The 18,816-nt window shown below is 42.6% G+C and overlaps 1 protein-coding gene and 1 long non-coding RNA gene across 2 annotated transcripts in view; both read right to left on the reverse strand.

The window, feature by feature from the left end:
• Positions 1-1,641: 1,641 nt before the first annotated feature.
• The window catches only part of LOC134680423 (structural maintenance of chromosomes protein 6), a 28,855-nt gene continuing 11,680 nt past the window's right edge, over positions 1,642-18,816 (reverse strand). Inside the window, 20 exon segments of the mRNA XM_063539553.1 lie at positions 1,642-2,084; positions 2,433-2,566; positions 4,700-4,894; positions 9,525-9,635; positions 10,291-10,852; positions 11,825-11,952; positions 12,086-12,092; positions 12,245-12,432; positions 13,078-13,248; positions 13,844-13,939; positions 14,289-14,415; positions 14,588-14,698; positions 14,993-15,103; positions 15,263-15,373; positions 15,533-15,643; positions 15,803-15,913; positions 16,073-16,183; positions 16,343-16,508; positions 17,056-17,251; positions 17,609-17,736. Coding sequence (XP_063395623.1) covers positions 2,063-2,084; positions 2,433-2,566; positions 4,700-4,894; positions 9,525-9,635; positions 10,291-10,852; positions 11,825-11,952; positions 12,086-12,092; positions 12,245-12,432; positions 13,078-13,248; positions 13,844-13,939; positions 14,289-14,415; positions 14,588-14,698; positions 14,993-15,103; positions 15,263-15,373; positions 15,533-15,643; positions 15,803-15,913; positions 16,073-16,183; positions 16,343-16,508; positions 17,056-17,251; positions 17,609-17,736 — 2,897 coding nt within the window. The 3' untranslated portion in view covers positions 1,642-2,062.
• LOC134679785 (uncharacterized) lies at positions 2,917-4,155 on the reverse strand. Its single transcript, XR_010100398.1, has 2 exons — positions 3,728-4,155; positions 2,917-3,178 (listed from the first exon to the last, which is right to left on the reverse strand). It is a non-coding gene; the product is annotated as an uncharacterized LOC134679785 (long non-coding RNA).

An 18,816-nucleotide genomic window follows, 5' to 3' on the forward strand; every position in this document is an offset into this window, starting at 1 on the left:
TTGTATTCCTAGCAGTAAATAGTGCGCTTTTAGATTTAAGCTATTTTTATATCAATTTATTTGAAACTAATATAAAAAACTAATGATAGTACATATTGTCGGTTTCAAGTTGATTTGCACTGAAGTTTTTTTGATCATTTAGACTGACAGAAGTACAGATAAAATGTCAATGACCCCGTATAGATTTAAGTGTATTTAGATGTAAGTATTTCCCTGAATATGTAAGTATATTAAAATAAAAATGTATAGAAAAAACTAATAAAAATTACGGGCGTCGTTGCGATTAGGGACAGTTAGCAGAAAAAGTTATTTTTACTGACTGTACAAGGTTCAATGGACTTTAGTGGGAATGAATTTGGAGCGGACGTTAGAAACTTTTGAAATTGTATTCCGTTCTGAGGTGCATGTGATCTCATCGACATTCAGAGGGCCTATGGTGGCCGCGTGGCGTTCGATGGCGATAAATATCTTGTCACTTAACTTGGCACTTAACTAGAAGCCGTCGAGCTAGTTCTGCGCAAACTTGGCAGTGTTAGCGCCACTGTAAACACCTGATTTTGTAAAAATTTGAGATTTGTTTTTAAAGGAATTTGATATTTGAGGTGGTACTTTATATTCACACTGTCGCTGTCAAGACTGTGCAGAATTAATATACCTTACTTAATTTAATAACTGACAATAGGGACGGAGCAATACGTAGAAGTGAGATGTAGATATCTCTACCGTCTCTAACGTAAGTTCTGTCATGTCGTCAGTTACAATTAATATGGCGTGTGAAGCGTTTTAGACGGATCCTTGATTAATTATTTTTTATTGGTATCCAGAATTTGAGTTTATTGATGTTTTATTTAGGCATTTTTTTTGTTAAAATATATATGAAAAGTATAATAAAATAAATTGTATATACGGTATATACCGTAACAGTAATCTCATGAAATACATGCACGCAAGTCAGATTACTCTAATTCTAGACCTCTGACTTGTTGACGCGATAAATTTTATCGCCATCGATAAACGACACGCGCCATGGAGCCGAAGTGTATCTCACTGTGCAATAGCCATGCATTCATCTTCACTGCGTGTACGGTGTGAATGTCCAGGTCTAGTATTAAATAAAATGGTGTTGAAGATTACTCTTGTTTTATTGCGTTCTTTTAGGATCTCCAACAAAAAATTATTACATTAAAACAATCATACGTACATAGGCAAAGGGTTAGGTAATACATATGTGGGTAGGGTAGAAAAGTGGTTTCAATCGATGTGTGGAAGGGCGGCACCGTCGTCGAACCCAAGCCACCTGGCGGTCGACTTAAAACGGTGGCGTGTGCCTCGGATACATTGCGTTCTTTTTAAACTTTTCTATGGTATTTACTTTTGATATTTGTGTAATGGTTAAAAATCGGGAGTTCAATCCTCGGACACACCGAAAAAAGTAGAGAAAAGAAAATAGTTCTCGACAAAATGCTAAAAGATGGTGAAAATATGTTCAGGATCATATACAGACAAGATGTTATCGCAGTAATCTCATGAAATACACGTAAGTCTGTTTTCCTAATGCTGGACACCACTAGCCTTTACTTGTCATGATGCGATAAATTTCATCGGCGTCGATAAAAAATCGAGGAAAAATAAAACAAGTCCTTGGTCACATTATAAAAAATATAATATCAAAATTCAATGCAACAATCAGACTGAAAAAACACAATTACTACACATGAGTTAAATCAATGCTTCATTAATAAAATGCCACTGGTATTACTAAAATCTTACAAGTAACCCGTGTCATGTAAATCGCCCTTTATACACGGGAAAAACGTATCTTTAAAGTCTACTTTTCACGGAAGTTTGTAAAAATATTACTGTCTATTTGACAGGTTTAAACTGCCGTGTTTTAACGTATTCACAGCCAGGAGGCGTGGCCTAGGAACAAACTTGTATGACGGTGAACGCACATATGCGTTGGGGGCTGTGAATGTGTTAACAGCGTGTTTTACACGTACACAAAATAACATTCTAATCATTAACCAAACAACAGTAATCAACATCTCTCATAATCATTAAATTATGGACGCGGGTCCGCCATCCTGAAACAAAAAATATAAGTAAAATATAATGAAAAATTTAGTTCAAGTACTTGATAAAAAAAAACTTTTTGTATAACAATATTTAGTCTGGCCCTAACCACCGGCAGCTTGGGCCTTGCCCCGCTGCCCGTGGTACCCTAGGTTAGGTATTTTATAATGTGTTTAACTGTTTATACGTATTCTTTATTGTTTGTTATGTGTTTTTATATTTTACTTTTATATTCATATCATAAATGACCTAGCCTAAGAAGAAAAATAAGTAAATGAGAATAGTCTTGTCGATTTAGTAGGTATGGTTTTAGTTTTCAAAATGGTGGAGCCATGAGAGAGGCACGTAGAGCTACGTACACATGTATGCTGATCTGCGGGCCCGCCTTGACGGAGGAGGCGTCCTGCGGCGTGAGGAACACGAACTGCCGCGAGGGGTTCTTCAGCGCGTGGTTCAGCAGGATGTTCATCACGCGCTGACGGTTCACGTTGTCCTGACATAATAAAACAACATTTTGGATTAGAAAAGGAAGATAGAAAAATTCACCGCATCAAGCAAGACTCAAATACCTCGGAACAATTATAACAAGACTAGCTTAAGTCTAGCTATAGTCTATATATCTATTAGGGTGGTTCAAAAAACATTTCTTTTATTTTCCGACGGGCCATCCCCTTATTTTGTTACACTTATTATGCTGATAAAATACACCAAGTTTCGTAATTTTATCTCAACTACAAGGGGGTGCTCAACCACTTTGAAAATTTTGTATGTTGTATGATGTGACGTTTAGCGTCGCATGAAGTAGGTAGATTGCAAAATGAGACGAAAGAAAACTAACCAGAGTAAATTTTACGAAATATAATTAAAAAAAAATAAAAACTAAAGGAAAGACAAGGTCGTGGATCTTTTCTGAGCTGGCAATTAACAGTGGTGAAACGAGTCCTTGATAGGGGTCACTTCCCTGCACTACGTCGCAGAACGTTGAACTTGGAGGTGGCCGTCTTCAAAAAAAAGGGTTCCGGATCCAGCACGGGAACCTTCCGGAACGAAGCGGAGCATGCGAATTCAGGTTGGTAGGTTCCGACTCCAACTCCAGACTTGGTCCCTGGAATTCCGGTAAAAATGGCCATTTCAAGAAAAGTCCAATTTTGTACAAGTGACTGCGACATCCGGATTTTAGGCCAAATTAATGCGCTAATGAGAAAGTAGGCTGGTGTAGTGAACCCCAAAGAATTAAATGGTGATCAATGATGTGGCAGTCACAAGTAGAATCATCATTTTAAATTTAAAACAAAGAAGAAAGTGAAGTTAAATTTACTAAATGTACTTCTACAACTAAAAACTGTATTAATGCATGTCAACTACAATTTGGCATGTAATTTTATACATTTAAATTAGAATTAAGCATAACTTTGATTATAATCTACAAGATTTTTATAAAGTGGGTAGACTCATATTTCCAGAAGGTTCGAGAAGCTTGTTATTTCCAGCGTTATTTTTATAGGAAAATTACAGTTAATAAGCAGATAGTGATAGCCAAATGTACCCAGAAAGAACTAAATGAAAATGTGATGGCAAGAAGAAAATGATTCCTTAATTTACTACTATGAAAGTTACCTTTCTCTTAAAACTACAAAATATTCAAAACACTCACCCTATTTGGGGAAATACTGGAACTTAACACATTTAATATTAGAATAAATTTTACACCATATTAAAAATTTGTCACATCATGACTGTAAAATTGTATCTTTGAATTTAGTCGATTTGACCTCTCGCTGTCAAAGCCGTGGTAGCAATGTCTCGGACGCGTATGTGTCTCATTAGCTGGCCGGTGCACATCGCTTATCGCGAGCCGGGTGACGTAGTCCTTTGTATTCACATCTAGTTTTACCTAATAGCAAATGCAGTCGTCAATTCTGTTTGTTCGTAGATTTATTTTGTATATATTAGTTTTTAAGGTTTTTGTATATATTTTTTTAGATAATAAGTATGAAATGTGTATTATAGTAGTTTATAGTTATATTTAGGTTTAAGTTTATTTCTTATTTTATAGAATTTTAATTGGAAATAACGGTAAACCGTTACAATGAAAACCAAAAAACAGAAGTATTTATTATTCAGATTTTTATTTAAGTATTTGTTTTCACATTATTTGCACATGTGATTTATAAGTTTTTAAGTAGAAAAACAGTTTTAATTCTATTTTTTATAATTTTTCGAAAAGTAAGATTTTTAGAATTTCACCTAAAAAATCATAAAAAATAGAAATAAAAATGGTTTTTCATCAAATAACTTTAAAATCGCACTTTCAAATAATGTGAAAACGACTACTTACATAAAACTGAAAAAAATAATAACTTGTTTCTTTTGGATTTCATACAACTTTGAAAAATTTCAAAGTGTTCGAGCATCCCCTTGTAGTTGAGATAAGATTACAAAACTTGGCATATTTAGTCAACAGAACACGTGTAATAAAATGAGAGGGTGGCGCATTTTCTAGCTGGAGTTTGAATTTTTCCCATACAAACGTGAACCACCCTAATATCTATTGTATCTGGTTATAAAATCAATGCGATAAATAAACAAAGGTTGTCTAGAAATGTAACTCTTTTCTATTACGTACCATAAACACGTCAAACTCGTCGAGGAAGTAGAAAGGCAGCTCCACACAGGCCCACAGCGCCATGATGAAGGCGACGGTGCTGTAGGAGCGCTCGCCGCCGGACAGCGAGGCCGTGGTGGACGCGTGGCGAGTACTCTCGCGGCCCGTGCACGTGATCTCGAGCACGGCGTTGGGGAAGTCGATGTTCATGTTGCCCTGGCCGGAAAAGGAAGGTTATAAGACTTATAAGTTACATCTTTAGCCCTAATAATAAGTTTTCATCTCTCCTGTTCGGAAAGTTTACCTTTCGTAAGCTGATAACCGGGTGGAAAATTGCATTTCGCACCCTAGGGTGGTAAGTAATTTTTTTTTTAATTTTTACTTCGAGCATCGGCTAACAGCAATATATGCCATATTATAAGCTCTCATATCAGCTTCTGCATGATAGCTAGGGTTCTAAGTGACAAAAAAAGGTCGAACCTTTTTTTTCTTGATTAAAGCATGAAACTTGGCACAGTTGTTCCTTATATCAAAACAAGCCGATTTCGATCGGTAGCCCGAAGGAGCCTCCCCTCTGGGGCCCGAGAGGGGGGGGGTCAAAGTACCGCTCCGCCCGGCTTCATTCTTAAAATTCTAACAGGCCCCGTTTAGCTAATAGGTCATATTTGGTATCAATTTCGGATAAATCAATAACGTAGAATTCATTTCTGGTATAAAAATTTTGCGATTTGTAGAAAAAATTAAAAAAAACTCATAGTATCTAATTTTTTAAGTGTAATTTTTGTTTCTTATTTATTGTCAAAATTAAACTGCCTGGTTTTTCTACATTAAAAAAATATGATGATAAAGCCTATTTAATGCAGATTTTAAAAACATAACTTTTACATACCTTTATTTAGAGGAAATCGCATAAAAAAAACTTATATCGTCTCGCGCCGGTGAATATCTTTTTACTGACATCGGCATCGATATAGACAACATCCGAAGTACACACTCTGGAGACCGATTAAAAGTATTGTTTATTGTTGTAGATCCTATTATAAAGATAGAAAAGCGTACAAATATTTTTTTATGTGTCATTCAGTGAAAAAAGGGACCTTGGAACAAATTATCACAGAGCCTCGCGTTTGTATAGAAGCATACTCGTATTTAGTTAGTGCCAACCACTCCATGGACTCCATGGTCGCTGTTCTCAATATGGGATATTACTGCAATGTTCTGCCGCCAGAGTGCAGCACTACCGACTCTAGTAAATTCATAGACTAACTTATACATGTAGATGTAGTGTAGGGACGCCCGGTCAGAAGCAGGCGCGCTGTCGATCGCTTGTCGCGTTCATTCAGCCCAGTTCCCTGGAGTTGGAGCTTCAGGTTACTGTCCCGGCGGCATTCCCACACTATTCTCCTCAAATCTTCTTGTTTTCCTGCAGAATAAAAGGACATCTTTGAGTTCGACGTCCTTTAGTTCGTTTTCTTTTAGTGTGTCTCTACCGAATGTATTATATCGCGGTGCCGCGTAACATAGTACATTCTGCTAGTAAGTGTAAGCTAGTCTCCTTCTTACCACAATGTGGATAGGAGTTTCCATTATCTTGAGGTGTCTGTAGAGAGTATTGTGACCTGTAATGATCCTGTCAATAGTCTCAGACTGCTCTTACCTAGTTTCAGAAGATACCTGGTTCTCCTGTGGTCTATACCTTTGATCATCATCTTCGACTGTCTGCATCCAGTCTCTTCTTCCCATTCTCTCTGTGCTTCCATCTCTTTTACCTTCTCTATGACTCCCTTCGTGACATCCGCTGACATAGGCAGAGCCGGTGCCGGACCTATGTATTCCGTCTCCGCCCTTATCCTCGCCAGCTCGTCAGCTTTCTCGTTTCCCGTTACTCCCTGGTGTCCTGGAACCCATGCCACCGTGACACTTCTTTGCTTGCCTATCAAGTTGAGCTCCTCTCGACATTCTCTCACGAGAGAGGAGGTAACTGATATTTTCTTTAGTGCCTTTAGTGCTGCCTGGCTGTCTGTGTATATTACGACAGCGCCCTCTTGTTTTACGCTCTTCTTGATTATGCTTGCGCAGCGCGTTATAGCACATACCTCGGCTTGGAACACGCTAGCATATCTACCCAGTGGTACTGATTCTCTCCCAGTTTGAGGATCACTATGCCCGCTCCTGCTAGTTTCATCGAGCTTCTTCTTGAGCCATCCGTGAAGCAGATGGTCGTCGGGTGTCCGACTTCCACCTTCCAGTTATCTCTGTCTCCTATGTGTATTATATATTTATTGTCAAATATCTCCTGCTTCTTTATAAGGTCATTATTGGCCATCAACATTTCAAGTTTTGATAGTGCCTCTCTTTGTATCAGCGCGTGTCTCTTGTCTACGCAGCTTCCTCTCCATTCGTTGCATGCTTTCATTCTGCACCACTGTTCGGTGGCTCTTTTCTCTACCTCAATCCAGAGTGGCTTCAAGCCTAGCATTACCTCCATTGCGTGTGTCGGGGTCATTCTCATAGCCCCCGTCATCATGAGGCACGCTAATCTCTGGACTTTGGTTAGGTCTTAGGTCTCTTTGGTTTTCTTTAATATGTGCTCTATACCACCATGTCACGGCTCCATATAGCACCCTGGGTAGTATTATCACCTTGTAGATCCAGTGGATCAGTCCTGGCTTCAGTCCCCAGTTCTTTCCTACTGCCCTTTTGCATTGGAACAGTGTTCTTATAGCTTTAGCCGTCTGTTCTTTGATGTGAGTTTTGTACCTGAGTTTACTGTCTAAAGTAACGCCCAGATATTTCAACTCCTCCACCATGTCTAGTTCTATACCTTGTATCTTTATGGGTTTCATCTCCTTTATTCTTCTATTAGTGAATAGCACCAGCTTTGTTTTCGATGGATTGAGATCCAACCCTCTCTCTCTACACCATCTCAGTACCTGTCTGAGACCTCTTATCATTATATCTCTTATCGCAGTGACAACCATTCCTCTCTCTAACAGCACTCCATCATCAGAGTAAGCCTGCATGTACATGCCTCCTCTGTTGAGCTCTTTTACCATTGAGTTTAAAAGTGGGCACCACATCAGGGGGGACAGGCATCCCCCTTGTGGGAACCCTCTTCTTGGACTTATCGTCTTTGTTACTCCTCCCAGCTCCGCCGTAATGGATCTACCTTTTAGCATTTTCCCTATCCATTGCGCTATTGCCGGTCAGATGCCCTCACTCTTCAGACTTTCCTCTACGGCCTCGAAGGTTGCTGTGTCAAAAGCCCCCTCAACGCTCAGTCTGTCTTCTTGGGAATGGAAGCAAAAAGCAAATGACTGTTTCCAAACTGTTCTGACAACCCTACTGTGGCCAGAATATGATTGAAACTGACATATATACTTACAGTTTACTTCTTATTCATTGAGAACAGCGACCATGGAGTCCTTGGAGTGGTTGGCACTAATTAAATACGAGTATGCTTCTATACAAACGCGAGGCTCTGTGATATTTTTTTCTTAGGTCCCTTTTTTTACTGAACGACACATAAATAATAATATATGTACGCTTTTCTATCTTTATAATAGGATCTACAACAATAAACAATACATTTAATCGGTCTCCAGAGTGTGTACTTCGGATGTTGTCTATAACGATGCCGATGTCGGTAAAAAGATATTCACCGGCGCGAGACGGTATAAGTTTTTTTATGCAATTTTCTTTTAATAGAGGTAAATAAAAGTTATGTTTTTAAAATCTGCATTAAATAGGCTTTATTGTCATATTTTTTGTATGTAGAAAAACCAGGCAGTTTAATTTTGACACCAAATAAAACATAAAAATTACACTTGAAAAATTAGATTATTTTTATTTTTTTTTAATTTTGTTCGACAAATTGCAATTTTTTAATAACAGAAATGAATTCTACCTTATTGATTTATCCGAAATTGATACCAAATATGACCTATTAGCTAAACGGGGCCTGTTAGAATTTTTAGAATGAAGCCGGGCGGAGCGGTTCTTTGACCCCCCCTCCCTGGCCCCAGAGGGGGGGGGGGGTCCTTCGGGCTACCGATCTAAATCGGCTTATTTTGATATAAGGAACTGCTGTGCCAAGTTTCATGCTTTAATCAAACAAAAAAAGGTTGTTGCACTTAACATCCTCACTATGACTGAAATTGGCGCCGTTTACATTTTCAAGTGATTCGAGTGACTTATAGTTATGTGGTTTACCTATATACCTGTTAATAATTTGTTCTAAAAAATTATACTTACCAATAATAAACCTACATTTCTCGTGTTTGACTTTCCTCATAGTCGAAATGAAAAGTAGAGTGTTTAACTCGGGTAAAAGTAACCATCTCACCCTCGAATTATTAAAATGAATGAATTAAAATATCTCGGGTGAAATGGTTCACCCTTGGTTAACAATCTACTATTGTTTAATTTTTTTGCGTTGTCGTCCTGGTGAAGACTACTATCGTTTCGCACGTGGCGTTGCGGCCACGCGCCACGGTGTGCGAGCAAGATAGTGCCTAATGTCTGCAACGCGACATGTGATAATTGTCACACTTCTAGGTTCGTTATTGCATCGCACTGTTGTATCATTTCCGTTTGCCATATTGAGAAAAGAAATGCTAATAACAAACTACGAAATGTATTAATTTTTGGTGATATTTTTTTACTATATGCGCGAACATCTGTCAGAAGCTGAAACACGATTGTCGACTTCAACAATTTCAAACGTAAAGAGCGCAATATTTCTATCTTTAGTGCACAGGAGCCATAAACGCTTTCACGGGTGGGCGTGGTTACCAAATCGGGTTAGGATTATAAATCCTGTCTAGTACTACAGTCGTGCACTCACCGAGTAGCCGTTGACCCTGAGCATGGCGTTGAAGTCGAACTGCACGCGGCGAGCGATCTGCTTCTGCAGCTTGTAGCCCATATGCCGGTGCCCCTCCGTGGACGACGTGCACTGAAACACAAACAAAACTTTATTAAACTACCACTAGACTATGACCACGCTAGCATTGCGCAAACATGGCAGTGAGAACGCACACATATCCCTATAAACTCGTAACTATTGACATGACAACTTAGCTGAAGATCCCACTAACTCCCCGGTGGCTTTGCCAGTTTTAAACATTTCCAAGAAATGCTCTACCTCTGCCTACTCTTGAAAACGACTTCTTTTGTGTAGTTAAATTCTGCGAAACGTTTCTCTGCCGAAACAAAATTTTACTCGAGGAATCAACAGGGCACCCCAAGAAAAGTATTGACATTAAAAAATCCATATACATACATAATTATCGAATTTGCTCACAAAAAATCATGTAAATCTGTTGAGAAATGCGACCTGTAGACCAATAAACCTAAGTGTAATATAATCCATTACATTAAATGGATGAAAGTCAGTATTAAACTGTAAGCGTGTTAGCGTGCGCGTCTCTGGCAGTCTTTGACGGTTATAGGGTTAAAATGCCTATGTTTTTACCATACCTTGTCCACTAGGGCCTGTATGCGGTCCAGCTTGTTCTTGGTATCATTATACTTGGTGGAGACCCTGAGTAACTCCTCGGCCACCTCGGCCTTGCTGCGACCGTCGGTGTGTGAGAGGGAGGGGAAAGTACCTGGTCCACGAGGGCCTCTATGCGGTCCAGCTTGCTCTTGGTGTCGTTGTACTTGGTGGAGACCCTGAGCAGCTCCTCGGCCACCTCGGCCTTGCTGCGACCGTCGGTGTGTGAGAGGGAGGGAGCAGTACCTGGCCCACTAGGGCCTGTATGCGGTCCATCTTGCTCTTGGTGTCGTTGTACTTGGTGGAGACCCTGAGCAGCTCCTCGGCCACCTCGGCCTTGCTGCGACCGTCGGTGTGTGAGAGGGAGGGAGCAGTACCTGGTCCACTAGGGCCTGTATGCGGTCCATCTTGCTCTTGGTGTTGTTGTACTTGGTGGAGACCCTGAGCAGCTCCTCTGCCACCTCGGCCTTGCTGCGACCGTCGGTGTGTGAGAGGGAGGGAGCAGTACCTGGTCCACGAGGGCCTGTATGCGGTCCAGCTTGCTCTTGGTGTCGTTGTACTTGGTGGACACCCTGAGCAGCTCCTCGGCCACCTCGGCCTTGCTGCGACCGTCGGTGCGGATGGCGTTCAACTTCGATTTGGTCTTCGCTATCTCCTCTTGCACTGTTTTCGTGTCCCTGTCATACAAGACAAACATTTTACAAGTTGTACTAGGAATATTAACTGGGGAATGCAGTCAAGAGTCCACAGGCAATATCATAATGTAGAGTGGAATTTTTAAACTGAGGGGAGCTACCTGACCCCATGTTGATAAGCGAAAATGGTCTTAGGGGACCTCTCATATCTTTTTAATTAGGGACGATTGTTATTTACGATTTTACGAATTTTGGAAATAATTTACAGCATTAAAATAATTTTTCAAAAATTGAAAATTTTTTTTAGAATTAATTGTTTTGGTTCTATTCAGGATCAAAAGCATCTTAGAGACCAACCTAGGTTAGAGCACTAAGAAAAGCCAAAAATTAGAGATAGTGTTTTTATAATTATATTAAAAAAAAAAACATTAATTGCAGACACTGCATTGATCCATAGTTAGTTTAAAAACAACCGCCCGCTTTAAATTGTATGCATGCTCTTTTTAGGGTTCCGTACCCAAAGGGTAAAACGGGACCCTATTACTAAGACTACGCTGTCCGTCCGTCCGTCCGTCCGTCCGTCTGTCACCAGGCTGTATCTCACGAACCGTGATAGCTAGACAGTTGAAATTTTCACAGATGATGTATTTCTGTTGCCGCTATAACAACAAATACTAAAAACAGAATAAAATAAAGATTTAAATGGGGCTCCCATACAACAAACGTGATTTTTGACCAAAGTTAAGCAACGTCGGGAGGGGTCAGTACTTGGATGGGTGACCGTTTTCTTTTTGCTTTTTTTGTTGTTTTTTTTGCATTATGGTACGGAACCCTTCGTGCGCGAGTCCGACTCGCACTTGCCCGGTTTTTTTACCTAGGGTTGTCAACACGCGGGCACAGCATCTCCGCTTCGATGATCTTGTTCCTCACGACGTCCTGCCTCTTCTCCAGGGCTGTCTCCATCTCCTGCAGCGTGGCGCGGTCTTGTTTGTTACCCAGTATCTACTACGTTACCTAGGGTTGTCAACGCGCGGGCACAGCATCTCCGCTTCGATGATCTTGTTCTTCACGACGTCCTGCCTCTTCTCCAGGGCTGTCTCCATCTCCTGCAGCGTGGCGCGGTCTTGTTTGTTACCCAGTATCTACTACGTTACCTAGGGTTGTCAACGCGCGGGCACAGCATCTCCGCTTCGATGATCTTGTTCCTCACGACGTCCTGCCTCTTCTCCAGGGCTGTCTCCATCTCCTGCAGCGTGGCGCGGTCTTGTTTGTTACCCAGTATCTACTACGTTACCTAGGGTTGTCAACGCGCGGGCACAGCATCTCCGCTTCGATGATCTTGTTCCTCACGTCGTCCTGCCTCTTCTCCAGGGCTGTCTCCATCTCCTGCAGCGTGGCGCGGTCTTGTTTGTTACCCAGTATCTACTACGTTACCTAGGGTTGTCAACGCGCGGGCACAGCATCTCCGCTTCGATGATCTTGTTCCTCACGACGTCCTGCCTCTTCTCCAGGGCTGTCTCCATCTCCTGCAGCGTGGCGCGGTCTTCCTTGAGCCGCCGTTGGACGGTCTGGCGCTCTGCCACCCCACGCTCTTGTTTTAAGTGTTCTTGTTCTATCTCTTCCTGTATTCAAACGAATTTTAATACATATAATTATATATTTTATTTATTTACTTATATTTGACTTAATTGCAGAAAAAGAAATAAAAAATACAAAAGGACTTAATGCCTTCAACCACAATTAGTCAACCACAGACAGAGCCAAACAGAAATGTGCTACGGTTTTATAGAAAATAAATCTATAAATCCTTAGTTTCACACATTTCAGCCCACAATATGCTTTGTATTGTATATAGGGTAATTCGCCAGTTCAATAACTGGCCAGCCTTCAATAACATGCCACCTTATACTAAAAGGAATTCTGTTTGTAGGTGCATAGAATTTATTTTTAGTTTAGGATGGCCAGTTACTAGCGAATTACCTAATATTTACGCTCAACTTTTATTTATTTATGTTTTGGAGATCCAACAACTATCTATACAGAGTATCCCAAATTAATAAGAGATGGAAAGCCAATCACAGGTTCACACATGTAGCTACAGATTTTCAGAACTTTTAAAAAAATCTCGAGAAATCGAATATTTGGACTGTTCTGAAACCACATACTATTTGAATATTTGCCACAAGAAATTTTTATTTCTTATTTATATATATTGCATAAATTATGCCTATTAAATTCGCTTAGCTCAGTCAAGTGGCTTCGCTCACCTCCAGGTTCCCGCAGGTCCTCTGCACCTCACTGAACTGTTTCTTGACCTCCTTCATCTGCCGCTCCAGTTCGTCTATCTTCCTCTTCTGTTCTTGCTCCTTCTGCGTCCACTCTTCCACCTCATGGTTCAGTCGTTCCAGTATGGCCTGGGATTGGGTCAGCTCTTCCACCTGGTATTGATGTTATTAGATTTGTAAAAAAGTTGGTGTTGTTCATAATGGCAACTTATATAATGAATATGATGGTCTTTTTTGGACTCGTGTAAGTTGCGTAATACTTGCGCTATGATTTTGTTGTTGAATGGAGCTTTAAAAAAAAATATGTAAAAGATAGAGATAATGTAGTTCTTATATAATATAGTCCGTCAAGCCAACGACACAAAGCGGCAAATTTTAAAAATGTAGACGCGAGAGGTTTACGTCCCATAGAAAATATGAACTTCGCGCCTTTTTCTAGTGACAAAGTTATTTGACCGGCTATTCTGCCCTCCTAAGTGCCACTTGCACCATCCCACTAACCCGAGATTTACCGGTTAAACCTTTAACCCAGTGTCTAATTGTACTAGTAACCACGGTAACTCCTGGTTTAACCGGTTAACCCCGGGTTAATGAATGGTGCAAGTAGCCCTAAGCCGAATAGTGGTATCTCAAAAACAAATGACGTTGAAAATGGAATTTTCAGATAAAGAATGTAAGGTATATGTTTGAATTAAATTTTTATTAGAGATAACGCTGATTGTGTTAGCAGGGCAGTGTAGTAACTCACTAGCACGGCGGCCTGGTGCGGCGCCTGCTGCTGCTCGAGCGCGGCGCGCGCGGCTCGCTCCTCCTTCTCCTTGGTGTGTTGCTCGCTTAGGAGTTTCTGTACGTGAAATATATCATTATCAGAGTTGGTGACACTCCTTCGACCGGTGCTTCAAAGATGGATGGACGAATCTAACAATTAACTTTTATTATATGGACTCGATTTTGTAAGAAAACAATAGTTTTTCATATTAAAATATTTTAGACATAATTCCGATTTGTGTGGTTAATAAGTATAACAGTATCACTATCGTCGATTTTTGCAATGAAAAGCAGAAAGAACACAAATTATATCCATTTATGTTATATCCATTTTTTTCATTTATTTAGGACTTAGGGAAAACATTGAAATACTGTGCATGCGTTTTTAAATACTTTACTAAAGTAGAGAAAATAATAAAACGAACCTGCAGGTCCCTCGAGGCGACGTGCTCGAGCTGCTTGGCCTCCTTCAAGGTCGCATCCAACTCCTGTTCCTCGGCCTCGAGCTCTCGCAGTTGCGCTTGGGCTTCCTTGATGTCTTCTAGCAGTTGCCTGTATGAAGATACTTGTGTAAGATTCAAAGAAAACAAATTCAAGTCACAGAATTATTGACCGAAGTCTTTCATGACATGAAACCCTGATTAAGTACTTAAAAAACAGCAAAATGGAATGAGACTCGGCGGCGTCCAGAGTCACGATGCTACAGTGTGTGTTAGTTGGCTACCTGTTCCGCTCCGTGTTGGAGACGGCGAGGTAGCAGGCGCGGCGGTTGGAGCCGCCGTAGCTGCGGTAGCGCGGCGCCGGGAAGTACTCGGTGGCGTCCAGAGTCACGATGCTACAGTGTGTGTTAGTTGGCTACCTGTTCCGCTCCGTGTTGGAGACGGCGAGGTAGCAGGCGCGGCGGTTGGAGCCGCCGTAGCTGCGGTAGCGCGGCGCCGGGAAGTACTCGGTGGCGTCCAGAGTCACGATGCTACAGTGTGTGTTAGTTGGCTACCTGTTCCGCTCCGTGTTGGAGACGGCGAGGTAGCAGGCGCGGCGGTTGGAGCCGCCGTAGCTGCGGTAGCGCGGCGCCGGGAAGTACTCGGTGGCGTCCAGAGTCACGATGCTACAGTGTGTGTTAGTTGGCTACCTGTTCCGCTCCGTGTTGGAGACGGCGAGGTAGCAGGCGCGGCGGTTGGAGCCGCCGTAGCTGCGGTAGCGCGGCGCCGGGAAGTACTCGGTGGCGTCCAGAGTCACGATGCTACAGTGTGTGTTAGTTGGCTACCTGTTCCGCTCCGTGTTGGAGACGGCGAGGTAGCAGGCGCGGCGGTTGGAGCCGCCGTAGCTGCGGTAGCGCGGCGCCGGGAAGTACTCGGTGGCGTCCAGAGTCACGATGCTACAGTGTGTGTTAGTTGGCTACCTGTTCCGCTCCGTGTTGGAGACGGCGAGGTAGCAGGCGCGGCGGTTGGAGCCGCCGTAGCTGCGGTAGCGCGGCGCCGGGAAGTACTCGGTGGCGTCCAGAGTCACGATGCTACAGTGTGTGTTAGTTGGCTACCTGTTCCGCTCCGTGTTGGAGACGGCGAGGTAGCAGGCGCGGCGGTTGGAGCCGCCGTAGCTGCGGTAGCGCGGCGCCGGGAAGTACTCGGTGGCGTCCAGAGTCACGATGCTACAGTGTGTGTTAGTTGGCTACCTGTTCCGCTCCGTGTTGGAGACGGCGAGGTAGCAGGCGCGGCGGTTGGAGCCGCCGTAGCTGCGGTAGCGCGGCGCCGGGAAGTACTCGGTGGCGTCCAGAGTCACGATGCTACAGTGTGTGTTAGTTGGCTACCTGTTCCGCTCCGTGTTGGAGACGGCGAGGTAGCAGGCGCGGCGGTTGGAGCCGCCGTAGCTGCGGTAGCGCGGCGCCGGGAAGTACTCGGTGGCGTCCAGAGTCACGATGCTACAGTGTGTGTTAGTTGGCTACCTGTTCCGCTCCGTGTTGGAGACGGCGAGGTAGCAGGCGCGGCGGTTGGAGCCGCCGTAGCTGCGGTAGCGCGGCGCCGGGAAGTACTCGGTGGCGTCCAGAGTCACGATGCTACAGTGTGTGTTAGTTGGCTACCTGTTCCGCTCCGTGTTGGAGACGGCGAGGTAGCAGGCGCGGCGGTTGGAGCCGCCGTAGCTGCGGTAGCGCGGCGCCGGGAAGTACTCGGTGGCGTCCAGAGTCACGATGCTACAGTGTGTGTTAGTTGGCTACCTGTTCCGCTCCGTGTTGGAGACGGCGAGGTAGCAGGCGCGGCGGTTGGAGCCGCCGTAGCTGCGGTAGCGCGGCGCCGGGAAGTACTCGGTGGCGTCCAGAGTCACGATGCTACAGTGTGTGTTAGTTGGCTACCTGTTCCGCTCCGTGTTGGAGACGGCGAGGTAGCAGGCGCGGCGGTTGGAGCCGCCGTAGCTGCGGTAGCGCGGCGCCGGGAAGTACTCGGTGGCGTCCAGAGTCACGATGCTACAGTGTGTGTTAGTTGGCTACCTGTTCCGCTCCGTGTTGGAGACGGCGAGGTAGCAGGCGCGGCGGTTGGAGCCGCCGTAGCTGCGGTAGCGCGGCGCCGGGAAGTACTCAGTGGCGTCCAGAGTCACGATGCGGCCGCAGTTTGTGGGGACGTTCTCAACGCGATCCGAGAGGCGTTGGGCGTCCGCTGCAGACAAATTAAATCTTGAAAACATTTATTTCCTCCATTTATACAATAGGGTTTAAAACCAATGGTTTATAATGGTTTCAACTTTATTTTATGTTGAAACCGAACAATACTGTATCTTCCGCTCTATTCGTTTTATAAATCATAATAAATACCCGGTTAAGAAGAGGCAAAAACAATGGTATCAAGTGTAGGTTACATTAGCACAGATAAAAAGCATGGCTTAGGTTTAGATGTTAAAACAGCACTGTGAAATATAGCAACAATCGTCATTTATTTAAAAAACTAAATTCTAAATTATGCTGCCAAATGAACATTTTGGTGCCGTGACCAGGATGTATTAGTAATGTTTGACATAGTTACATTGCTGGATTACAAACTGATAAAAGTATAGCACCTACCGTGCTCTGGTACCATGAGAACCCTCTCCATCTCGACACTGTCAATCAGAATATTAGCGACGACAGCGTCGGGGACGACCAGAGAATCCAAAGGGGACACGTCATAGCTTGACAGGAACTTAGGGCCACAAGATGAGTTCACTGACCGTGTTCAGGTACCATGAGGATCCTCTCCACCCCGACACTGTCGATCAGAAAGTTGGCGACGACGGGGTTGGTGACGACCAGGGAGTCCAGCGCGGACACGTACGGGCGCGCGCGGACCACGTGCTGGGACACGTCGTGTTGTCTGGGCAGGAACTTGCTGCAGGTCACGCTTGGCTTGCTCCTTTTGCCGTATATCTGAAACGTTAGGCTAGGTTACAGGTCTGCAAACAAACCCTACTATAATCCGTACTAATATTATACTCGTAAATGCGAAAGTAACTCTGTGAGTCTGTTACAATCACGCTTAAACCGCTGAATCGATTAAAATAAAATCTGATTTGGATATATGTAGTTTGAGGTCCGGTAAACGACATAGAATAATGGCTATTTCAAAAGTAATACATAAATTGATAAATTTTTAATTTTTTTAAATCTGGAAGTTGACCACAAGCATTGAACCGAAACGGTTAAAGCGTCATCTGCGCGTTCATCCCCATCGGAGTCTGGCCGTGTTCATAATATCGTGGTGTACTTGTGTGGTTGGAGCCTGACCTTGTTCATGAGGTTGAACAGCAGCACCCGGTCCTTGTCGTCGTTGACGAGGAAGCTCTTGAGCGCGCCGCCCAGCACGTGCTCCAGGGCGCCGCCCCACTTCTTCTCACGCACTTTCAGGTGAGCGCCTGCACAAAAGTGTTACGGCTGAATTATAGTAGGTAAAGATAAGATAAAGATAAAAAATAGTTTATTCAAGTAGGCATATTACAATGCGCTTATGAACGTCAAATAAACCTTTACCGGCTCCAACCGTACACCTCTGCCCCGAGAAGATTTAAATCCCCCCTCAATTGGAGGAGGGTATCCCAATATGGGACCGGCAACAAACTCGGCGGGACACATCTTTTCAAAACATTATTACATCTTATAATTAACATGCATTACGAGTAATTAAGAAAAATACAATTTAAATTACTATAGAATTCATGCAATTATACTCAGTGAGTACATAACTTTATAGAATTTGATATAAAAAAATAAACATATATGTACATGAAATCACAAATACGTAGCTCTTTCAGAAAACATATCAAATCTTACAAAAGGAAAAGAAATTAAAATCAATAAAAGAAATGAGAATACATATTATATGAATCTGACTGATTGTTATGAGATGCTTTCATACAATTTGATGTGCTTTCTTACCTGAGCTGAGTCACCTTTAACTCTACACATAATACAATATTTTTAATTGCTACTTGTCGTTATTACAGTTTCTGGTTTGGACCATGCATGTTTGTCTGTCAAGTAGTCCTCGACTCTGTAATAAGCCTTCAACATCAATGACTTTTTTAAGTAATTCTTAAGAGCTGGAAAGGGTAATCTTAAAGCATCCTCAGGTAACTTGTTATAAAAATGAATGCATTGCCCAACGAATGACTTCTGTACTTTACGAACACGAAACTTTCTGATAGCAAGCTTATTTTTATTTCTAGTATTATAGTTATGGACATCAGAATTCTTAGTGAAGGAGTCTAGATTCTTAACAACATAAATAATACTATCATATATGTATTGGGAAGCTACAGTTAAAATATTAATTTCTTTAAAAAGTTCTCTTAATGATTCACGCACCCTTAAATTATATTTATTTATTTATTTATTTATTTATTTACATAAGGAGATCCAACAGCTAACTAAATGACAATGGAATCATAAATAGATATATAGAGCCAATTACAGGAACTCGCAAATAGATATGTAGT

The sequence above is a fragment of the Cydia fagiglandana genome, chromosome 3 (genome assembly GCF_963556715.1).
Source record: "Cydia fagiglandana chromosome 3, ilCydFagi1.1, whole genome shotgun sequence".
Taxonomy (NCBI): Eukaryota; Metazoa; Arthropoda; class Insecta; order Lepidoptera; family Tortricidae; genus Cydia; species Cydia fagiglandana.